This window comes from Sander lucioperca, chromosome 4 (genome assembly GCF_008315115.2).
Source record: "Sander lucioperca isolate FBNREF2018 chromosome 4, SLUC_FBN_1.2, whole genome shotgun sequence".
NCBI classification, from domain to species: domain Eukaryota; kingdom Metazoa; phylum Chordata; class Actinopteri; order Perciformes; family Percidae; genus Sander; species Sander lucioperca.
The window spans coordinates 31665103-31689744 of record NC_050176.1 but is presented as its reverse complement, the minus strand read 5'-3'; the positions used below and the strand labels follow the sequence as shown (position 1 = coordinate 31689744).

Genomic DNA, 24642 nt, shown 5'->3' with positions numbered 1-24642 from the left:
TGCTACGACAGAAGCATGTTTATGTCCTCAATCTACATCAGAAGAATAATGACGGTGTCACTAGTGTGAAGCACCCCAAAACCAGGCGAAAACAATGGGTGATGGGTGATAGCAACAGTTCCAGAACTATTGGTCAAATATATACTGCGCCATCTATTGGCAACAAAAGTAAAAGCAGTTAAGATGTAGGTATGTTGAGATGCACCCTCTACAGCTAAGGAGAGTATTATGGCTTCTGCGATGTTGTGTCATCTGCAGATAGTGAGTGTTCTTTTACAATTTGCCAGGAATTTTTTTAACTGTAGCCTTTTTTTTTCACAAGTTTAGGAGTTCTGTCATCCTGTGTGTATAGAGGTAGGGGGCAGATAGCATATGATTATTAGCAATATGGGTGGACTCAATTCTGCATATTGGAGAGAAAACTTATTTGTATACATGTCCTCTATCTGTGGTCTATTGGTAGTGTATTTATCACAGCACAGGTGACAATCTCTCCATAGAATTAAGAAAGAGAGAATACACTACATTTATTTACTATTACTTACTTTACTACTACTAAGAATAGGACTCGGAACAGTAAGCACAAGCTCTACGCGATGGTTGGATTTGACCCATGACAGATGTTTTTGTAGACTGGATGGCCTTAATTACTGTTTATGTAACATTAGAGGCTCTGGTGCACAGCTCTCGGTCTGTTTCTTCTGTGTAGTCTGATACTTCCGGAGGTCGGTAGACTTTTTCTTTCAAGGGGACAATAAAACAAAGCACATGGCACTGGCATCATAGAGCCCAGATTGGAATACCGACAGTGGGCCAGGAGATTGGAGAGCTGGGACTGAGTACCATCTAAATAGCCCACTGCAAAAAGCCTGAGAACCCGATCTGTTTTTGTTGGGCTTTGTAGTATAACATCACAATTTCATCTCCTGCTCATTAAAATGCCAAGGACTAGATGAAGTGGAAACCAATGATGCTCACTCAAGTCTAGTGCTGTATGTCCTTAAGAGTTATAACTTTAAAATCAAAGCACAATCAAGCTAATGTGCCTCCGGAGAGGAGACACAGTTGGTGAATTAAAGCAGAAACACAATTGATTAACTTCATTTTATAGACCATGACTGTGTATATTTTAGCGGTCAAAAAAAAAAGAAAGAAAGAATGGATTGTCGTAGGACTCTTAGGACTCACTATTTCAAATCCCTTTATTGAACATCTTCAAAGCATTTACTTCAATTGATCACCCTCCCATTTCTCAACACCATCATCGTCATTATGCAGATGAAGTAAACACTAAGCTATTTCAAGCAGCTCTGGTATTTTATTTTATTCCACTGTTGCTCATGGTTTGGGCTTTGCACACTCCCTTGCCGGCGACTTCAAAGGCAGCTCCCTTGTAGGTTGCAACACACTGGCCGTCTGTGCGTAGGTCTGGCTGAACCTGCTCCCACACCTTCTTTTTTGGGTTCAGCTCTTTGTCTGGTTCACCTGCAATCGAGAAGTCAGTTTGATGCATTAGAAACTCTCTGATTCTCCATCACACATGCAGGATTTATGGATCCAGGACTGATGTTTTATGAACTTTTTGTGGCATGTCATGTCCTTGCATAATCTCCATACACCATAAGTAAACAATACTTCTCAGAATCAAAAATATGCATCCAGGGAATACAATAAAGCAAGGTTCTCATTTGACGATGCCTCTATTATTGATGTTTGCCTGGAATTTGTGAAAAATCATAGATGGTACTGGTTGGCTTCTGTCTGGTGTCAACTTGTTCCTCTCTATATAACCATCTCAGTGTAGGAGGACAAAAATGTGTTTAATTTCCCAACGCTGCCATTTCTGCCGGTTTATGACCCAAGAGTGGCAACAATCAGTTTTGATCAGAAGCGTGAAAGAGGTTTTGATGAGCATCTTGAGTGCATTCTTAAGTTTAAGCAGAAGTACTGGGCTCCATTAGTTGGGGAAATGTGGGCAATTACAACCATGTAGTCACACCAGCAGTGGATTGGCTGTAATTGAATCTGTACTATGGCGCTTTGGTGGGAGAAAAGAGGAAAAGTAGGAGACATTTTATTTTTTATTTTTAATTATATGTACTTCAGAAGACAGGCTCAGTTTTTACTGTTTTAAACAAACAAGAACACGGCACCAAGACAAATCAACATCAACCAAGTTTTGAATAGGACTCTTTTTAATGAAGGATCCATAAAAATAATTTCTGGCCAAAGAGATCCCTCATGAATCAAACAGCTTTTAGAGTGGCTGGGACATGTGTACTGCAGGGATGAAAGCCTCGGCTGATGCAGCTGGGCTGCGGGTAGTTGGACCACAAATCCACCTTCATTATATCCTCCTCCTCTTCACTTTTTTTCCACAGGGAACTCCCATTTTGCTTGTTGTTCTCAAAAGAATATGAGAATAACAAGAACAATCCTCTGCTCGTCACCGATATGATTGTAGGCCACATTCATTCGAGGTTGTGTTTGGAATACTTCACAGGAGGGACCTAGACTCTTGTACGGTCTAGTTGATGTGTAAACTAATAAGAAACAGGGTTCACGTGTTCTTTTTTACAAACTCATTTACATTAGTCGAACTTAACAAAAGACTTACTGTAGGACACTTATCTTTCCGACTGACTATTAAAAAAAAGAGGTTAAATTCCCAGCAATGAGCGTTGATTAGTTTGTCAAATCAGCAGTCACAGGTCATTAAGCCACCACCAAACAGAACTGAGGAGTCCTTCAATGAGAGCTTTCAGTGGGGTCTGAGATCGCATCGTGATTGGTGTTGTTTCTGGCAGTGAGAAGGTTAAACGACACCCTTCATTTCCTAAAGTCGGAGGCATTTTGTGGAAACTAAGCTGGGAAAATTCTTTCAGCGGGCTTAATTCCATGACAATCGTTGACAGTCACTCAGTGTTGAGGAAGCATAGTGTCCGTTTGGTTGAATGTGATTGTAACATTTAAGCGTTTATGTTTTGAGGGGTACAGTAATCATGTGCTGGTACCTGGGAATCCCTGGAAAGTAAGTCTGTCCCCTGGTGCTGATCCACTTGGGGGATCCAGAATTTCGACCTTGTCTGGTGAGCTGGCACACATGACCATAGCCTGGGACACCACTCCTCTCATCTTGGCTGGCTTCAGGTTACATAGCAGAACTGCCATGCGGTTTTGCATCTGCACGGGGGACAGAAGATTAAATACATTTTTACAGCCTAAATACTCTTGACAATAGAGAAGAAAAACACACGTATACCCAATTTATTTCAGAAAAAAAAACACCTTCAACTGATGTGGTCATAATCCAATATAAACAATAATGCCAATTGCAATCTCTTTGTCCAAGGTTTATGGTTTGCTTGCCTTATTACATAAACCAAAGAGAGCAAACAGGAAAACTTTAAAACTCGAGCCTGGAGACCTCTGCGGCTTACCAAAATTTAAAAGAAGACCAAAGGCAATTTCTGCCAAAAGCCGAGAGAAAGCGAAATCCAGCATTCCATGAGATGATGTATACCAGTTCCCAGAAAATAATCATACCTTTTTTTTTGAGGGACATCCTCTAAGAAATTGCTACATAAATCTAAAATCCATCATGTTGCTTTGACAGGATTTTGGTAGTTGTTTTCATTTTTCATTCCAAGTGAAGGATAGTATGTGAATGTTCTCTAACAGTATTTACAAAACAAACAGTTTGACTTGAACAATATTTCATGTGCACTGTAGACACTTAACAATAATTTGTCTCAGACTCGTATTGAACTTTTATAACAACCCTATATTTATCTGAGTACAGACAATCAGGAGTACTGCCATAAAACCCATGATATATTTCCTCAGATATTTCACCCCTGCTTGCTTGACAGAAATAGATAATGGCTTATACCAATAAGAAAGAAAAGTAATAACTTGATTTTAGACTGTAAGTAATGGACTGATGCAGACACATAAAAGGCAGCAGTAGTTTGGCCTATCTAACAGTCACTTCAAATCAGACTGCCACAAAATGCCACTGCTGCAACAGTGTCAACAGTTTTACAGTAAGAAGCTAATGTCTAATATTTGTCCGTGTGCATGGAAAAGCTGTAGTCACAAGTATTTTTCCTTTAAGTTATAATAGCTTCTTCTTTTTTGACAAAGTCGGACAGGGTTTGTTACACATGGTTTCAGCAAGCACATGGTTCCATTTAAAGGATACACTGTCTACATAGAGTATAATGCAGAAGTGTAATGCACAAAGGCTCCCTGGTCTAAAAATATGAAGAGACAAACTCAAAAATACGATGACCATAAAAGTAACTAGTGCACAAATTACTTTGCTCCAGGAGCAAATCATAAATGTGAAAGCAAAATAAACACCAATATTTGATGGAGATCCTGATGTTGAGTTTCTAAGCAGAAACGTCAACACAGAGTTTACCTAATAACTCACTTTAAATTGACTAATAAATCCTTATGACACTGAGTGAGCCATTAATGTATACATACACCACTGCTTGTGTGTCTAGTAAAGACAAGTCAAATAGAGTCTCTTCAGGGATTCATAAAGTTAACAGGAAAATCTAATTTGTATTGAAGTCTACATTTTTCTCACTCATAAGCAGACACTGTAGGAGGCATGGCACATGTGGAGTTTGACATCTACAGGCTTGTGACCTGCAGCCTGATGAGACATTCAAACTCAAGCTAAATCAGTGAATGGGTGTGAATCTCTTCATATAATCTGGATTTTTGTGAGGTGGCCAATTCATCCTATGACAAAGTTCCCTGACCCGACCTCTGTTAATTACACAGAATTTTATCACATGATATTCAAGAAATGTCTTCCCATTCTGCAAATTCCACTCAGTTGCCAGTTTGCTACAGCTTTGGTATCGTTTAAGCTATAGAGTGTATATGAGTTGTACAGTACCTGGTCCAGAGGTATGTGCTTGACCAACCCGCTGACCACCGTCCTCGGAGAAGCCTCCCCCACATCCACCTGCTCCACATAGAGACTGTCGGCGTCTGGGTGCTTCTCAGCCGTGATTATACGTCCAACGCGCAGGTCCAGACGAGACACGTCCACCTTGGCGTCTTCTTGGTTGGGCGCTGCCTGCTTCTTCTCTGCCTTATCCCCTCCTGGCAAAAAAGAAGAAGAAGATGCAAACACTGTTACTACATGCGTTGTATTGAATAATTTTAGTATTTCTGTGCAATGTATTTGTGCTATTTTAACAAGTTTGGTATAACACTTTGGTCGGGTGTTCAGTTGGATGCACAATGCATAGAGATAACACGTCACTTGGCTTCAGAAAGTGGTGTGTATGTTTACGCGAAATCATGATGTCACGTTGGAAAGTCAGACAGTAGCTTAAATCATGTGTTGAGGGAAAGTTTGCTGAACAGAGGCATATGTGAGAGTTTTCATGCTAAATGTGCGTGATATTATCGGAAGTGTTTGCTTTAAAGCACTGAGAATATTTCAGCCAACTGGTATCGCTCCAAGGGAAATTATAAAAAAACAAATCATAGTTGAAAGAATACTGGGCATCTGTCTGGAATCAGATTTAATTTCCTCCTATAAACGAAAACAAAGCCCGCCAATGACAGGCCTCGGGGTTGCATGCAGGGGCATGCGTTTCAAGTGATCCATAAGTAAATAAAAAAAATTAAGGAAAAGACAATTACTTTTTCACCTCTTCCCAGAAATGTCGGGCACGCACATACCTTGACTAAATGACAATACCAATACCCCCTTTTGGCTGAGTGCTACACGTTCCAATGACATAGCAGAAGAGCAGATGCTTCCCTTCCGAGAGGTACCAAGTACCTTTCACTCGCCTGGTTTGCTTACACATTCATTCCAGTGGGTTGCACTGATTAAATGATTACACAGTCTTTAATCATTCCTCTGAGCCCCCACCAGCTCTGAATAATATTAATTCCAACCCTTGCTTTTGATATTCAACATGTCTCCTGTGTAATCAATGTTCTGCTGTGATGACAGCACGTAAAACCTCACCGACTACTTTAAGGTTACACATGGGTTAGTAGACTAACAAGTGATGACTGTTTGGATGAGGTGAGAACACAGACAAGGAATTGATCATGTACACCACCTTATAAAAGAGGAAGAAGTAAATCTCATTAACAGCTCCCTAACATCTGGATGTAAAAAAAATCCAGACACAGAAATGCATTTGTCAGTGTCTTAAAGCTTGTTTCTTTCTCTTCCTAAATTATAACCCCCGTAAACACACCCAGTGCTAATCATTCCCTGTCCATGCCTGACAGCTCCTCTAATTATTCTGGATAACTTATTGCTGAAACCAAACTAAGTATTTGAGTGATTTAATTGAAATTCTGTGGAAGGGATTTTCTTGTTCTTTTTTTTTTTTTTTTATTATAAATTTATCACAAATGTAAACCAGTTTAATGCCATTATATTTGACACATACTTTGGTTTTATGGTGGGGTCCTAAAATGACGCACATCCACAAAACATTAAATCATTCTTAAATTGGATTCAATTACTACAACGTAGCTTATTAATCAGACTATAACTACTCGGGAGTCTGCTCTTGAGACTTTGCTCTAATGTTCGGGACAATTAGGGCAGGATTCGGGACAACTGCTTGGATTTCGGGACTGTCCCGAATTTTTCGGGACGTCTGGTCACCCTACTTACTACTGAGGCCCAGAGATCTTGGATACCTTAAGAGGCCAATACTGCTGCCTTACATTCATTATCACCTGATATTACAAATTCATGTGGAAAAAACATGTTTGGAGAAAGGTCAATTGCCTTTAGAGTAATGAATCGGTCCTTATATGGGCTTTCCTACTGACAATCTGAAAATGAAATACAAGACACAAATGTTGCTGTGATGACATACTGTATCTAGAGGTTTCATTGTATTTTATTTGATGTGAAAACTTCAAAAGGACTCATAAGAAAACCCTGCAATGTGCCATCGTTTTTTTCTCTCTCCAGCTGTTACCTTTTTTCTCTGGCTTCTTTTTACTCTCGTCTTTGGGAGGGGCGCTCTGGACAGCAGCAGCAGGGGAAGCAGAGGGAGCTGGCCCAGAGGGTTTGGGAGGGGTGGGCTTCAAAATGCACTCGTCACTGTTGTCACCCGATGGCATGGGCACTGCCTGCACTACAGGAGGGACACAGACAAAGGGTCAGTCGAAATAAATGATCAAATAGTGGATCATAGTTACTATCTGGAAGACGTTTTCTTTAAAGGTGCTCTAAGCGATGCTGGGTGACGTCACTTCTTGTTGACGTTCGAAGTATTGTCAAACAAAACGGAGGCTAGCTCACCCCTCCCTCCTCCTCATCCCATCCACTCCCCCTCCCTTCTGCGCACTAACCCCCCAACCCCCACCCCCAAATCCTTCTTGTCAGTTATTGGCTGGAACACTGATTGTTATGTTTCGTGGTGCAGGTTGGCGCAGTTTGTTTTTGTTGCCGTTTGTGGAGCCTGGGCTGTCTACAGCGACCGCATTTTTTTACAGTGTGTTCAGGGGACAGGCAGCTATCAGATAGTGAGGAGATGTTTGCTGTATGTGACAAAAAATGTTGTAGCCTAAAAAACGCGTGACATCGCTTAGGGTACCTTTAAATATCTCTGACTGATACTCTCTGCAGAGCTGGTTGCATCAACATAGTACAATGAAATGATACAGAGGGAACTTTATTTACACACCCAGTGGGAGGACTGCTCTCCTGATGCAAACAGTTTAGATGGGAAAATGACACAGTGTCCAAGTTGTTGGAAACAAGGAAAATAGAGCCATAAAGCAGGGAACAATGTCCTACAATAACTCTCCAGAAAAAAAAAAATAACCCCTCATTTAAGGCGCCTGATGTTTGAATTCCTACAAAATCCAGTTCCTGTGTCTGACAAACATCGGTCTGCAGGCACACCACCGTCGCCATAATGCTCTTAATTACCTTAATTCTATGTTAGGACCTGAGATAAGGACCTAACAAACCAATCTCTTAAACTCTTGATATTCCCCTTAAGTTTGCTCTTAAGGTTTTTGACATCGAGAACCAACTTTTTACACACTATGTGACAATGTCACATACCGTATGATGCTTACAGTTACGTTTATATGGTTGCACCATTAAATCAAATGAAAGTATTGTAGATGTCCTCTGCACTTTTTATGCATGTATTCCTGGAAACATTGACATCTTGACTACAATTTTAAATTAAAGCTGCCCGTAATAGTGTTATATCAAACATAAATTAAACAACTGTGTAATGTGAAAGGGATTGCTAGTAGTGACAAACCCACAGTGAATTATCACCCACCAGTCTACCAGTTTTGTTTTTTTGACCCTGACCTAGCAACTAGCTGGTGAACACAATAAAGCATTTAGCAGCTAAAGAGCCAGATATTTAAATCAGGAGCTGAGCTTAAAGTGCCCATATTATGAAAAAAATCACTTTTTCTGGGATTTGGGGTGTTACGTTGTGTCTCTGGTGCTTCCACACACATACAAACTTTGATAAAAATCCATCCATGCTGTTTAGAGTGAGATACGGTTTCTGAATGTGTCCTGCCTTCAGTCTCTGGGTGAGCTGTTCAAAATCGACACGGCTTGTGACGTCACAAGCCGAAACGAGCAGGCTAACCGCAACCATTAGCTAGCATGCTACCTCGTTCTCAATAGCAAAGCACTGCTACAACACACACAAGTTCACCATCATCTCCAAAAGAACTACTTCCATGTGCACCCTCATTTAGAAGTCTCCCAGCTAATCCTGCCTTGTAACTGACCCAAGTTATAGAAACAGCCTTTCTTTTACTGTCTATGGAGCTAGCTAGCTGACATGATCTACATCTGAGCTACTGAGCATGTGCGAGTACAATCAAAGATAGTACAGAAGAAGAAGAAGAAAAGAGGTCTCACTCTGTAGCTAAAACAGAGACCAGCTGAAAAGAGGATCTGCAGCAGTGAGAGAGAGCACTGCAGTACAACAAAAATATGGTGTTTTTAGAAAATTAAACCATGTAAACCTATTCTGGTACAACCTTAAAATACAATTATGAACCTGGAAATGAGCATAATATGGCTGCTTTAAAGGGGAGCAAATATTGGACTTACATTTGTCACAATACCAAATGAATGCCTATGTTACTCAATATCTGCTAAGTGTGTAAATAGACAACAATTTGCAATCATGTTTGTCATAACAACTTGATGAGGAGATAATATGACAACCAAAGTGGACCCAAAAATTGATTGCAATACAATTTCTGTGGGTTTGACCAATGCTCGTCTTCAACTTTAAAATGGTGTTGAAGCAAATCTGACACTGAACTTCTGTTGAACTGTTTTTAATACTTGGCTGCAGAAATGTTGCTTTTCTCAAGGCGCTATTTAAACTCATATTCAATAGTTTGTTTTTTCTTATCTCAATAACAAATCAGCAAAGGTGACTGAAAATCCTTTAAAAAAGGTTCATATTTATCCATGTTTTCAAGCCATTAAAAAGAAACCCCAGAAAATAAACATCACTTTTAGATACAATGCGTGGAAAAACAGTCTCGGGTCTATTGGAACACATTCTTTCTACGTTCCAACACTAACATATTGAGTCTTTTTGAATAAGGTTAAATTGCTTATTTCTTCCAGTCCCCCTTTATTCCTGGAGTGTCTTTCTGGAAAACATTAAATGTGTGTTAATGATCTGAGCTGTTTGCTCTTAAATGTCAACGTATGTCGGACGCAAAATAGCTGACAGACATGTTGTCCCCATCACTATAATGAGAATTCTTGAAGCACTATGGCTGCTTATAATAAAAACCCAAAAAAAGAAGATCTGGTTATAATGGGCTGAGGCGAGAATGCACAAGATGTTATCATTGATAGTACAAACCAAACAATGCAATAATGAGCAACAACTGACATCAAATGTTTCTATGTAAGGCACACAGACGCTTCTATAACTAGATATAAAGGATAACAACATCAAGGTCTTTTTTTAAAGACAAACAAACATTTGATCTGCGATGCCATTCTTTGCTGGAAGCTAAAACCAACATACCTCCCCTTTTCTTCTCTTTTTCCAGCAGCTGTTTTTTCAGTTCCTCAATGTCATTCTTCAGTTTGGCATTCTCCACCATCAGCTTCTTCTCTTCTCTGACACTGGCCTGGACGACTGCAGCAAGGCAAATTCTTGTTAGCTCTCAGCATTGGAATGAAATTTCACTATCCCACAGGACATTTTAAGACTGCTGAATATAATATTGAATTAAAAATGGTTCCTATCAAAATCTATTCTGTCTCTTTTGGAGTTAAAGAAGCCATGAAACTGTCCATTAATCCAGTTTTTGGATTTAAAAATAGTCCCAAGCTGTCTTAAATTACATAAAAACACTCTCTCTTTTTTTACCATTCACATTTCTTCCATTGTGCCTGCAATACATTAACAAGGATGTTATTACACGAGATAATGGAGATTATTCAAAGTGGAGCTTAATCATTTACACAACTGCAACAGAAAAGGAAAATTCTGCTCACTCATTAGTTTATTAAAATATGATAAAACTCTACCTAACAACAATAATAACATGTATACAACGTTTATTTATTTATAAATGAATTCATTTCAAGTTAATGGTAAGTGGAATTCCACGCCTGAAGTGTATGGATATATTTGGCTGATTTGGAGACCTGTTTTATGAGTAAAGCTTAAAGATACCAAGGGAAATTATCTTCAGAATGACAATTCTTGTAAATGTAAGTGCCCTTTCCCATAACTGGGGCCTCAGGTTTCATAAAACTGCCAGTAGAGGGATTTCACTTTAAATTACGAGACTGTGAATCATGTACGTAAGCAGCTCCTTAGCCAAAATGATGTCACTCCAACAGCCAATACAGAAATTCATTATGTACTACACCTGAGCACAGCATAAGGACTTTTTGCATAGAAATGTAGCCAATCTAGACAAATCTGTAGTGTAATATAAACCTAAATATAGCTTTTCTAAGACTGTGTTATAATGAATTAGCCAGGAATCGGCTGGAAAAAAAATTTCTACATATTTAGCATTTTGGTGTATGGTTGTGTTTCTCTTACTGGCTTTATCCTTTAGCAGCTGGACTTGTTGTTTCAGGTACTCGATGATCTGGTCAGCCTCGGCTGCTCGCTGCTCCAGCCTCAATAAAGGATTGGGACTTGACATCTTGAACAAGGAGCGAGCTAAAAACCTAACAGACAAAAAAAGGCATACAGCAATCAATCACAACACAACAAAAAGCTAGATTTTAGAGGTGTAAAATATATTGGACAGATTACTTTCCAACATCATGAAATACAATATAGAGGGGCCAGTTCTGCAATATCTTTCTGGGTTTTACAGCTGGAGTATCTTTCCTTTTGTTTTAAATGGAGGCAAATGTTCATGCATCAAGCTCACAAGTACAGTGAATTTAAAGTTACCATGTTCCATGTCATTTCAAGTTTACTTAAGTGACACTAGCAAAGTACTGTAAAAAGAGATGGCATTCTTAAATACTAGGCTGAACATCTACAAAGATACATGTTTGGGGTTACAAGGTTTGCATTCCAGAACCACGCACCACAAACTACAGCCTCTAAAATGACCACTGAGTTATGTCAACTCTTCTCTGACAGTCTCAACAAAAACATTTTATTTTCCACAAAGGTGGTATGTGTTGCAGGGCTGTTGACTGCATGACATTGTACTGGGATTTCCTATTTTCTTAAAACATGTCACAATGTTATGTAGTGGCAGTGTTTTACTTCAGTATTTTACTTCATTAATAAACGCTGTGTATTCCTAAAGCAACAGTTAGGCACTGTAGATGTCATATTGCAATATGTCTGACAACACTCATAATCAGACATGTTTTCTATGTGCAGCTCTAGTAAGTTAAAAACATTTGCTAATAGGACTTTTTTATGATGGATATATTTTTGGCTGGTTGCCCAAAGTGACTAAATGTGACCTCTGTCCACAAGGCATGCCGAGAGATTAATCAGAACATGTGTTGCTTTTCATATAAATTAGACAATAAATGAGCAAATCTTGATTCTAAACTTATTAAATTTAAAGGTTTTCTGCAGCATTTCAGTGTATAAAAACCCTCATGACTAGGGGTGTGCAAAAAAATTGATTCACATTCGTATCAGGATTCAAGCTCTACTGATTAAAAAATCGATTCATAGAATTCCAAAAATTGATTCATTTTTTTTTTTTTTTTCATTTTGTAATGGCGCATATACTATTGTCCTGAAATGACATTACCTCGCCATTCCCATAGATGGCGCTGCGTCGAATTCACACTGACGCCTGGGCACTCTTGTTATAATCAAAAGAAGAATGAGTTTAGCAGAATTAGTTTAGTTAGCGCAAAAAATGGCAAACCTCACAGAAAGAATTATTCAACCTGCTTCATCCTCATTGAAAGTGAGAGTTTGAGCACATTTCGGCTTTTATAACCTTGAGGGGAAGATGTAACTTGATAGGAATCATGCTATATGCAGACTTTGCAAAGTGAAAGTTAAGTATTTTGGAAACACCACAAACTTGAGAACTCACATGGTACGCCATCACCCAGAGATTAACATTAAAGACGTGGACGAACAACAACCTAAATTACTTAACACGCCACTCTTTCAATGCTCTAAACTCCCACCGAACTCTGAACGAAAAGCTCTTTTTATTCAACAGTTTTATTTTATAATTGAATTAAATGTATTTGAAAGCTGGCCAAAGCTTGGCACTTTGCAGTTTTTTGTTGCAAAACCTTTTATTTTTGTATGAAAACATATAAAGTAATATCAAATTAAATTTAACTTGTTTCTTTTCTTTGAAATTGTATGTCTACTGCAATCACATAGGAAAAGTAACTACATTTACATACTGTGAATCGTTTTTTAAAATCGAGAATCGTTTTTGAATCAAAAATCGATTTTGAATCGAATCGTGAGCCTAAAAATCGATATTGAATCGAATCGTGACATTTTCTGAATCGTGTGGTCTTTGGTGTTTTTTGCCCCCAACGTCTCCTCCCAGATAGCGCGGCAATGGTTATGTTTAGGGTTTAGGTTAGGGTTAGCTGCCTGGAAGGCGCCGTTGGAGCGAATCGTGCACCCCTACGGATAACCCTTGACAAGTTACAAGTGAACTTGTACAAGCCAAATTCTTGGATGAATTCATGTCTTTTTTATAGTAACAATTGGTAAGAGAAGTGATGTTCAGATTTATCCATTAAACCACACTTAGCATCCAAATCATACACATTCAGTTATGGACAATGGACATTAAGTTCAAGTTCAAAAGGGATCAGCCACTCTTGGGCCATGCAACCAAAACACAACTGGACACCAGTTTGGGTTTGGGGTAAAGTCATGTTGAGCTTGGTAATAACTTCTTGAAGAGGAAAAGAAGGATTTTACAAGGCTGAGGCATGGAGAAGAAAACTTCTTACACATATTACAGGGGAGGCGCTGGGAAACAACTGCTGGCCTGAGATGAAAACAAAATGTTAAGGGATGAGGAAATTAGAAACACAAAAGAGCTGGAGTTGATAAAATCAAGGATCAAAGCATAGCTTTTTGAGAAACTGAATTGATTTAAACAGGACCAGTGGTGGAGTAATGACAAGAGCCACAAAAAGGCTGATCTCATTTGGATAACCCCTGAAAATGGTTCCTGGGGCCGAAGTATGGTCTGCAGCATCAAGGGGTCATTTCAGCTTTGGATTTCAGATGGAAATACCCAAATGTGTTAACAATGTTAAAGTGACATGGGCTCTCAGCAGCCTTTAGGATGCCTAATTGACCTGTCTTCACTGTATGGAAATCAAAATATCTTTGATTCATCTCCTGATTTGCAACTGAATAAATTTAGCAGGTTAACTGTGCTATACAAGGGACAGTTGGTGCTTAACTGGAGAAGGCATCTGCCTTATCAATCTCCTAAAAATAGGCATGACTGGTTTGCTTAGTCAGTTCTCAATAGGCCATGCTAACATTTTATGTTCATCCATTTTTAAATTAAAATATCAAAGATAAAACTGCATAGCTATACACGGACTACACAGGGTGTTTGAGTCAAATCTGTTACATTTAACCACCAGCTTTATGATGGTGGTGTGGGAGCAGACCCACCAGGATACAAGTGTTTCCTCTTTTCATGCGATCATTCCCACAGTAAAAATATACTGTAGGCTGTAGGGGTATACTTCCCTACCTGTCTGCCAACTAGACCATTAAATGAAAAGAGAGAGCAGTATGCCAGCACCACCTGAAGGCATTAGAAGGACCTACATACATTTAAACTTAAAATAAACTATGAGATGTGTAGTCTTCTGCACCAGATATATCCACTGCTTTTCAGGACATATATGTGCTCTTCTATTTTATATTTGTTTTTAATTAGTTTTTTACGATTCACATGCAAAAATAAATGTACACATAACTACGTGAAAAACACCATCATAATTGAGACACTCAGTATTTAACAATGCAAAGGTAAATTTGATTTCAAATCTTACATGCCTGCAACTATTTACAATATGCATATGATATTTCATGAAATTGGATAATAAATGATCTGAGGTTGATAACTGACAAAATATAAGCCATAATGTATGTATCTATCACTTCATTATCTGTTCATGTAGGCTATCAGTTCTTTAAAAAAATAATCACTGCTACGAACCTACTATCACCACTAAATGTTGAGTATGAAATGTCATTATAATGTCAAGTGTCCAATGTGATATTTTCTGTTTCTATATTTTCTTATTTGTTTAAAGGAGAAGTCAGAACATATTTTAGAAGAGGGCTGAAATGATATGATCACAGACAGCAAATGAATTGATTTTGTTTTTAAATCATTGTTAAGGTACTTATATTATACATTCCAAACAGGCAGCTTACAGTATTATTGCACATTTGTATAATGACTTGTGTTATTATTTACTCCTCAAATGAAATGTGAGGATGTACTTCAAATGTTCTGTTTTCAAATGAGTGTTTTGTGTTTTAGTGAGACATACTCGACAGTTTAATCGATAATAAAAGCGATTGTTAGCTGCAGCCCAGTTATAAGTTATCGTTACCTAACGTTATAGCTAGAAAATAAAACGAGAACTAAAACATGGAATCATTTGCAAATGAAAGTAGCCTAATCAAACAACAGTCATCTTATTTTATATTCAGTAAATGTTAATGACAAAATTAGAATTGACTGTGATTTGTGGAGAATGGATTGCTCAACAATGTGTAATTTACGAAACATTAATTAGGGGTTGTTGGTAAATCAAATAAGCTATTAGCTCAGCTCACATAGAACTGGTAACGTTAAACTGAGACAAGGAAAATCAACTTGACTTTAGGCTACGTTTATCTATAGCACTGGCGAGCTAATATTACTAGCTAAACGATTGGTAAGACGTTATCGACGGCTTACAATCAGTTAGTTAAAGCAGTATAATAAAAAAACACAAAGGTTTATGAAACTTACATGAACTCTGAGAAGCAACCCCAACACGTTTCACGGAGAGGTGGGGGCTTGACAGCTGCTACTCCTGCTAACGTAACGTCAGAGCTAGCTGACAGACAGACAGGCAGCTGGCAGCTAGCCGTGGAGAGGCTGATTCAGGGCCCGTTGTTAGATCTCTGCACTATCCGGATGTGAAGCAGTCCTTTAGCGTTCACTAGCCATATGTTCTACAGATCGGATACTGTCTCGAAATGTAAGGAGGCAACGGGTTTTGCCTGTATGTAATTACTCAAATAAAAAACTAAACTCTTCCAAAAATACGAAAACAATATTTCAAGAAGAACTTTGCTAAGGATGTTAAATAACTTGTTTGATTTAATTTCATTAATCGTTGTTACGTTTTTTTTTTGTCGCACACAAATAACGTCATTGATCACGTTCACTCAGCTGTTTCCATCACATCGCAAAGCCAGGGAAGGAATTCATTTCAAACATATTTTATCAATCATTTCAAGTTAATTCTGTCGTCATGGCCACACAGCTTCTCCATTAAGTGTGAGTACACACATTCTTTCGGATGTAATGCACATTAAATCATTGGTTTCTTTCCTACCCGAGCTAATAAGGCAGTTATTTCCACAAGTTAGCTATACTCACAGTCGGTTTAACTGCAGCATCACTGTGGACATTGTGTCTTTTGTTTCCGAAGTTAATCTACAGTACAACTATATGGTGTAAATATATTGCATAACTTAACCAGTAGCCTAACGTTACTTACAATGACAGTTTTGACCGATCACTTAATTTAATGATGGTCTTTGCCTCAGCCAGAGTTAACATAAACATGAACAGCTTGAATTGTGGCTAAGCAGTTAACCCTAATGCACTTTTTTTGTTGCTATTTTGACGGTAAAATTGTCAAACAATGTGCAATGAGTAAGTGCTCTTGCCCCCTTTCTGGGACTACCTAAACTTTAAATATCTGGCATTAATTTAATATTACGATGTCATATGACTGTGTTATAACAGTTTAACATTTGTTTAACCCCCTGGATAATACTGGATGACACCAATGTGAACTTGTATTGCAATCATACCATGCTGATGATCAGCATGTTCCTCACATTCATACTTATATATTATCCCATATAATTCATATATCATTATTGCTTTTTTCCCATTATCAGTTCTTGAAGCCAGTGGCGAGATGAGGCCCCTCAAAGACGCCCAGCTGGGGGCCTTCACCTTCTTTGCCTCAGCTCTTCCTCATGATGTCTGTGGGAGCAATGGTCTCCCTCTTACCCCCAACTCTATCAAAATCCTGGGACGTTTCCAGATCCTCAAGACCATCACTCACCCAAGACTCTGCCAATATGTGGACATCTCCAGAGGGAAACACGGTATGACTTTCTGACTCACCCTTTGAAAGGGGTGTATATCCTGTACACCTGTCGTTTATCGAGAGTATTCTCTCCTACTGTATTGTAGGCTGGTATGGACATTCAAAAATTACCCATAGGAACAAATTGGGGAAGATTGTTAAAAACTGTGGAAAAATCATTGGTAAGCAACAAGTAGACCTGTACCAATGATATCTGACCAGATTGGCACAGAAGGCAGACAAGGTTTACATGGATACAACCCATCCACTTTTAGTGGAGTTCAAGCCGCTCCCTTCTGGTCGTAGATATAGATATCCTAATGTCAGAACCAACCGAGTAAAAAACTCATTCATTCCTATGGCAATAACCCAATTAAATAAGATGTAGGGAGGGGTATGACTGAAGGAATATATGTGAAGTAATGCACAGTAGTTTTATTTATTTATGACAATAAATAACAATGCAATATACTCCTTTTACTGTATTCTATTTATTGATGTGTGTACGTTATGTGATAGATAAATAGTGCTGTAGATGTCTGGTTCAATGTTTGTGTTGTGATTATGTGTCAGTATGCCTGTACTGTACAACAAATTGCCTCTCGGGGACATTAACGTTTTCTAAATCTAAGTCTAAGTGTAGTAGTAGTTGATAAGGTGCGTGTACTACTATGTAGATGGGTAGGTTACTGAGGAGGAAGTGGGCATACTCTCCTATATAATCAAAAGGCTTTTTGGCTGATAGGTGGATATACTGTAAACTGTCAGAAAAAGAGGTGGGTATACCCTGTATACCTGTGTACTGTATACCCTCCACTACACCACTACTGTCCTCCCATTTCATTTACAGTTAGTCATGTTCTGGCCTTGATGTGCACTCTCACTGAGCTTATCCAAAACATACCAGGTGTTCTGTCAGTATGTACTCCCTCTGAAAATCTTAAAATCTATTCCCCATATTGTTATTGTACACTTAGCCCTGTTTGTAGTAAAAAAAAGACATAAATAAAGATGTCATAAAACTGACAGAAATACACAAAAACACATAAGGTAGCAATTTTTGACAAGGCAACAAAAATTGTCAGGAAAACTGACATTTTATTTGGTCAAACAAGATAGGAGCTGCGTATTTATTATGCGTATTGTTTCATTCTGTTGTTCTGTGTGGAATCAATGCATTTTGGGATTTATATGTGAGTCGGTTGTTAATAGATATATTAAGGTTTGTATTTACAAGTGGTGAACACAATAACAGGACATCATGCATTTTATTGTAGTCCAACACAGGAACACCACAAACTACAGCCCTCAAAGTTACTATATCAATCAGTGAGGATCAGCCCTACAAATTCCAACGCAAAAGATCCCAAACCTTTAGTAAGTACTAGATGAGGAGTAGGGATTTTTCTGCCACCTGGAACTATCGCTGGTTCCTCTGGTAAAAGCGCAGGTTTAGTTCCCGAGTTCCTTAAAATGTGTATGGTCCCCTGGGAAAGTTCCTGTGGTGGAAACACCCTCATATAGTCTAATCCACTCCTCTATGACACATTGTCAAGAAACCTTCTCAGACGGCTATTGTTTTTTACTGCATTACTTTATATTGTAGATGTGTCAAAAAACTAAATACTTTACATGTTTCTTTTAATATGCATTTTCACCTCACTTTTTATTGTACAAAGAGGGGTAGAATCAATACATGCTTATTTATTATATGTACAATATTTGCTTATCTTGCGTATCTTTAACTTCAGTTTCTTCTTCTTGCTCTATAGAACGCCTGATTGTTGTTGCTGAACACTTTGAAAGCAGTTTAAGTGATTTTCAAAAACAGGGGAAAACAGCCAGGTGAGATTATCATTAAAATTCTCATGAAGTAATTACTATATATGTGATGGACCCATTTTGCTTTCTACCTTCACTTTCACTTGTATCCAGTTATTGATACATTTTGTGTTGTATATTTAAATTATATTGTATATAACAGACAGGGAAATAGTATGCATTAACATTGCCATCTACTTTCTGAGGATAAGTTTGCAAATTAACAACAGTGAATAGAAATTTCTATTACTAAAGTGTTGAAAAGGTAGATCATTTCTTTAACGTGTCTTTTCTCTGAACCAGCCACTTCTTGGTTTGACACACTGTTGTGTTTTTGTTTGTGTTAGCCCAGAGACAGTGCTGCAGATAGCCTATGAGGTCCTTGAAGGTCTGGAGTTTATGAACAAACATGGTATGGTGCACAGAGCCCTCAGCGCACACAATGTGCTCATGGACTGCAAGGTAAAATTGAGCTGTTGTATGTATGTCTATGTTTTACTCTCCAATTAAAAGACAATATAATGATTGCTTAAATGTAATACTGTTCTAAGATATATGGTTTTCTTTGTAGGGGAATGTCAAGCTGGCAAAGTTTGGCCTTTATCACATGACGGATCATGGGGCCGATGTAGATTTTCCCATTGGGTACGTCTTTTTTTCCTCATTCATCACAGAGAAAGGTCCATTAGTGCTTCTCTGTAAAGGCCGTTTTGTGCTTCTGCGTCAAATCGACGGCGTACCCCCGCAGACCCCTCTGCGTCTACGCCGGACCCTACGCCGTAGCCTGACGTGCACCTCTCGAAAAATGTAACTACACGTCGCGGCGACGCACGTCTCTCGTCCGTGGCTTGGTAGCGTTGCATTTCCTCTGACTCATTTCCTGGTTCTCCTTCTCTATAAACAACATGAAATCAAGGAGCGGGTTAACTTTTCCTGCTACAGATGTCTCACCATGGTCAGAAAGCACAGGGGAGACACTTTGTTTCTCTCACTATGACTCTAGAGTCGGTACTCGCTTCGAAGCCCTTCGCTGTCACTCTCTTACTTCTCCCTCTACCACACCCCCCTCCCCCCCAGACACACACATGCCGGCTCGACACACATACCAGCGCACAAGTATAAACATCAGGCCACTTACGTAGGCTACGGCGAAAGCTCTGCGTGGAGCCTCCACAGAAGCATAAAACAGCCTTAACGCTTCACCTGTTGGGACTGAGCTATGTAAGCAGTCTGTTCAGGATCAAAGGTTCACTTGTGTCTGTTCGCTGTTAGTCAAATCATAAAAACAGGACTTGACCATAACATTGATGCATAATGGCCCATTCTTTTGTCTTAGAAAGCAGCCTTTAGGAAATCAAAATATCTTCCTGGTTTAGGAACTGTAACAGATCATTGGACTTTTATCCTAATCCAAAGGCCTTTGTGTATACCAAGTATCTCTGTTTAATATCCTTTCGCAGATTGAAAAGAGGAATGATGGCACATACACATGACTTTCAATGAAACATCTGGATGGAAAATGTAATAATTGTAACTGTCAAACAGCTATCCAGATTGTCCTCAGGAACAACTGAATATGCATCACTTAATGACAGAAATGTGAGCAATATCATAGAGTAATTTTGCCAATAAATAATATTCATTTATAATATGGAAAGGACACACTTAAACTTAATAATTAAACAGAGCTTACTGATTAACACACTATGACATTTCTGCACTGAGCTGGGAAAGCAGTTGTTTATTATAGTTATTAATTATATAGGGAATTCAAAGTAATGTGCTTATCTGCTCTGTGAACATAACCACAGGTACCCATCATACCTTGCTCCAGAGGTGATCGCTCAGGGCTCCTTTCACCCCAGTGACTCTTCCCATGATGCAGCTCCTCTGCCTTCAGGACCCAAGACAGATGTCTGGTCTCTTGGGGTTTTGCTCTTTGAATTATGTGCAGTAAGAATCCTTCATAAACATCTTCATACAGGAATAAGGCCTGATCTTTTGATGCTGTCTGGGTTTTGCATGCTGTACTCACGCTGTAGAGATAATTTTCACCATGAATTCTAATGCTGTGAATCAATTACAGGGTAGACGACTGCTGCAGAATATTCATATAAGTGAGAGATTGAAATTCATTCTAACCTTGGGTGAGTGAAAAGGACATCATTATTTTAAGTACTGAGCAATATGCTCTTAAGCTCAATTAGGCTCACGCTGAGATATTTTTCATTCTCAGGTTGCATGGACGACATTGTCACCGTCCTTGCTGAGGAACATGGTTGCCTTGATACTATTAAGGTAAAGTAAAAATCATCGGCAGCCTTAATCATTGTCAATAAGATACTTTATATAAAAATACATTTTAATGGTATTTTTTAAGAAAAATTAGGTCGCATTATAGGCTTTAAATTTATATTAAAAAAATAAAGCGCAAGGGCTTTGTATCGTTTTGAAAGGTTTTAGTATTGACATATATAAAACAATACAAAGTTCAGTTACTGATACCAAAACAATACTTTTTTTAAAAATATCTTAGTTTGGGAAATCTTTTATGTTTTCACTCAACAATAATACCAAACTGCTCAATGCATCATGGTTGAATAAAGATCTTTGCCTAAATAAAATGTTGTTTTTTAGTTTTACTGATTTTGATCGAAAAATATCTGATCAAAAAAGTAAACAAGTCAGCATTTGATGCCAACTTTACTTGACTTAACAATACTTGACAGTTGTCTATAATCAGTGCTATGTCGATGGATAGATTTTGAAGATGTTTCTAAGTGTTCTGTAAAAGCTAAAGGGTCATTTGCATGTAAGCGCTGTCACTTGCCAGAAATTATAATAAATACACATTTTCATATTGTCCTTTAATTTAGAATTACACACTTAAACTTAGTTTTATGCATTTGAATAAGTTCAATTAGACATGTAGTTTTCCTTCCTAATCTTTCTTAACTTTTTTGTGAGACTATTGGAAGTTTAAAGGAGACTTGTATGTATTGTGGGTACTATTAAAGTCATTTTGTTTTACAGGAGTTGCCTGAGAATGTTCTCGAGTTATTAAGGAAGTGCTTGACATTTCTTCCATCCAAAAGGTAAATACTGTCTCCAATGGATTTATCTTGTTGTTGGAGGACATTGGCTGTTTAGTTTCCAAAACACTTTGGCCATGCGGGTTATGAAATAGTTGCTGCATGTACGTCAGAAAGGATTCCAGCATGCTAAAACCAACAAGGGAAATGAGACCAAAATAAACAGATGCAAGTTATTGCCTGACACTGCAATAAACAGCTGTTATGACTTTATATAACATAAATGTTTATACAATAACTTGTCAGTTGTTACAAAATTACAACTTGAAGGCACACTCCGTGTTTGTAGATATTTTGCTGTCATGACCTTTATGTTTTTGTCCTCCAGGCCGACCCCTGCACAGCTGCTGGGAGACCCTGTGTTTAGTGGCATCTCCTGCTTCTATACGCCCTTCCAGAAGCCTGTGAGTCTGTTCTCCTCTTCCCTGCGCTGTGCACATCTGGAGCTCCCAGAGGACATCAGTGACCTTTGCAAAGGTCCGCCCCAACTCCAGACAACTGCGCATGCAGCCTTACAGTCACACTTACACACTACATGCACACCATTCACCCGTCAAGCCTTCTTCCTCTTGACTAAAAACTTCAAAAATAAGAATTGATTTTCTTGAAGTAAGTTTAATTAAGCATGCCAGCATCAATATTAATAATAGCAGCAGTTAGATAGAAGTATTTAGTGTCAAAAAGGTCTAATTGGTGTCCTGTGAGAATTTTCTTTGATAATTAAGACGTTTTACATTTGATATCTCAAATAACCTGTAATCTCATCATCCTATTCATGTTCTTGAAAGCATAGTTAATTGGTGTAATTAATATTCTTGTACATTTGCTCCTACGTCTTATTTCCAAAATGTACACTTAGATTCTGTGAAACATACTATATGTAAAGCCCACCTGAAAATAAACAGGGCTAAATTCCAAAAGGTGACTATGTAAGACACGTGGGGGACTTCTTTGTGGATAGGGATACATTTCCAAGTTTTTTTCAACAAGATTATTGCTTTGCTGTTTCACATACGGTCCAGTGGTTAATTCCAAAACACTTCAGTTCAGTGACTCCACAAAGACAAGAGCTCCACATTGAACATCATGTTGACTGCACAAGATCAACTGTTTCCTCTGGGCTCTTTAATCTTTAAAGAGATTTTCTTACTTGTACTGTGTTAGTTTTAACTGTGAAATCACATTATGTGAAATATATATTTTAAGTTATGTCCAGTCAAGATTCCACTGCCATATGAGTGAACATGTCTTCATGTCAGGAGATGATGATTAAACTTGCTAATAAACTAATCATTTGTGTGTGCTGCCGGCCACCTGTGCCTATGGGAAGGTGTTTACTGTTTTGTGTGTGTCATTAGACGATGATGAAGACTACCTGTCAGAGCGGGCCATAGATGAGGTGTACCATCTGTGGTGTCTGGCGGGGGGAGACCTGGAGAAGGAGCTGACCAACAAGGAGATCATACAGTCCAAACCTCCAATCTGCACACTGCCCAAGTACAATACACACACGCACATACACTGATGAAGGCATTTGCTAGCTTCAGATGATAATCAGACATAATGACATGTCTCCCTCTCTCTGTCTTTCTGTTTTTCTTAAGTTTTGTCCTGGAAGATGGAGAGTCATTTGGCCAGGGAAGGGATCGGAGTTTCTTGCTTGACGACACAACAGTGACACTGCCTCTCTGCCAACTCAGAAATGTAAGACATGTACAGTATTGTGTAATTGTATGTATTGTGTATAGGGTTGGTGTTTGAGGATACCTTTTCAAATATGTTTCCAGTTGTAAAACTAAGTATCTAATCTAAATGCTCTCTATGCCCCTTTCATCATTTGTAACAACATAGCACTCATTAACCTTTTACATTATTTGTATTGATGCGTGCTTGTTCATCGCACAAGATGGCAACTGTTCTATAAACAATGCATCACTGTATTTTATTTTGTCAAATGTGCCCTTGCTTTTGAACGATGTTGATGTGGATGTTGACACACTTGGGTAATAGTGGGTGTTTTTATTTATGTTGTAAGTGGTTTCAAAATGCACCTTTTGAACAGAATTGAACCTTAGTTATGATTTCTTTTTAACCCTCTTTCTTCCTTTTTCAGAGACTAAAGGATGTAGCAGGAGAAGCCTATTACCCTCTACTGGAAGACGAGTAAGCAATCTCCATCCTGAACTTTCCGCTTTCGCCCTCTCCTAACCTGTCACTATTTTCCCCCCTTTCACCCTATCAATTATTTTGGCTCGGGTAATGTCATATTGCCTTTACTTCTCCCTCATACAGACAGTCAAGTCTGCCTCAGTCCAACAGCAGCAATGAGCTGTCAGCCACCGTCACGCTCCCACTCATCATCCGCGAGAGAGACACCGAGTACCAACTCATCCGCATCATCCTCTTTGACAGGCTTCTCAAGGTCTGGGCTCCATACAAATTCACACACACACACACACACACACACACACACACACACACACACACACACACACACACACACACACACACACACACACACTTTCAGTCGCATGTACACTTAGAATGCACGAGATGCTACACACATGAGCATGTCCAATTAGTGCCTAAATATGTCAGAGCCTTGTGATCGTTTCAACTGAAATATTAATCCTTGTATTATCTTAGAACAGTTTATTGTTGAATTAAAGCTGGGTAATATATACTTTGTTTAATGTTTTGTTGTCAGGCCTATCCTTACAAGAAGAACCTAGTGTGGAAAGAGGCCAGAGTGGATATCCCCCCTCTTGTTCGAGGCCTGGCGTGGGCAGCACTGCTGGGCATTGAGGTACAAGAGAAATTGTAGTCCTGTGTTGAGAAAAGGTGCAGTTTTAACATTTT

The 24642-nt window shown here is 38.7% G+C and overlaps 2 protein-coding genes across 3 annotated transcripts in view; one reads left to right on the top strand and one right to left on the bottom strand.

Moving 5' to 3' along the window:
• Window positions 1-1175: 1175 nt before the first annotated feature.
• Window positions 1176-15767, bottom strand: aimp1a (aminoacyl tRNA synthetase complex interacting multifunctional protein 1a). Its single transcript, XM_031276926.2, has 7 exons — window positions 15511-15767; window positions 11091-11221; window positions 10056-10169; window positions 6990-7148; window positions 4919-5127; window positions 3015-3183; window positions 1176-1485 (listed from the first exon to the last, which is right to left on the bottom strand). Coding segments are annotated over exons 1-7 (951 nt in total). The 5' UTR covers window positions 15513-15767; the 3' UTR covers window positions 1176-1318.
• Window positions 15768-15894: 127 nt separating this feature from the next.
• The window catches only part of tbck (TBC1 domain containing kinase), a 56711-nt gene continuing 47963 nt past the window's right edge, over window positions 15895-24642 (top strand). For both annotated transcript variants that reach the window (XM_031277085.2, XM_031277086.2), the window contains exons 1-15: window positions 15895-16044; window positions 16677-16889; window positions 18643-18715; window positions 19039-19153; window positions 19263-19336; window positions 20503-20644; window positions 20778-20838; window positions 20928-20989; window positions 21725-21786; window positions 22112-22260; window positions 23142-23280; window positions 23388-23487; window positions 23897-23946; window positions 24076-24205; window positions 24491-24589. In XM_031277085.2, the coding sequence (XP_031132945.1) occupies window positions 16697-16889; window positions 18643-18715; window positions 19039-19153; window positions 19263-19336; window positions 20503-20644; window positions 20778-20838; window positions 20928-20989; window positions 21725-21786; window positions 22112-22260; window positions 23142-23280; window positions 23388-23487; window positions 23897-23946; window positions 24076-24205; window positions 24491-24589 (1449 nt within the window). In that variant the 5' untranslated portion in view covers window positions 15895-16044; window positions 16677-16696. The remainder of the gene's footprint in view (window positions 16045-16676; window positions 16890-18642; window positions 18716-19038; window positions 19154-19262; window positions 19337-20502; window positions 20645-20777; window positions 20839-20927; window positions 20990-21724; window positions 21787-22111; window positions 22261-23141; window positions 23281-23387; window positions 23488-23896; window positions 23947-24075; window positions 24206-24490; window positions 24590-24642) is intronic.

Coding starts and splice junctions, on each gene's coding strand:
- aimp1a (XM_031276926.2), bottom strand. Junction 10,170..11,090: donor GCTGCTAAAGGATAAAGCCA/GTAAGAGAAACA, acceptor GCCTTGCTGCAG/TCGTCCAGGCCAGTGTCAGA. Junction 5,128..6,989: donor AAAGAAGCCAGAGAAAAAAG/GTAACAGCTGGA, acceptor CTTTTTTGCCAG/GAGGGGATAAGGCAGAGAAG.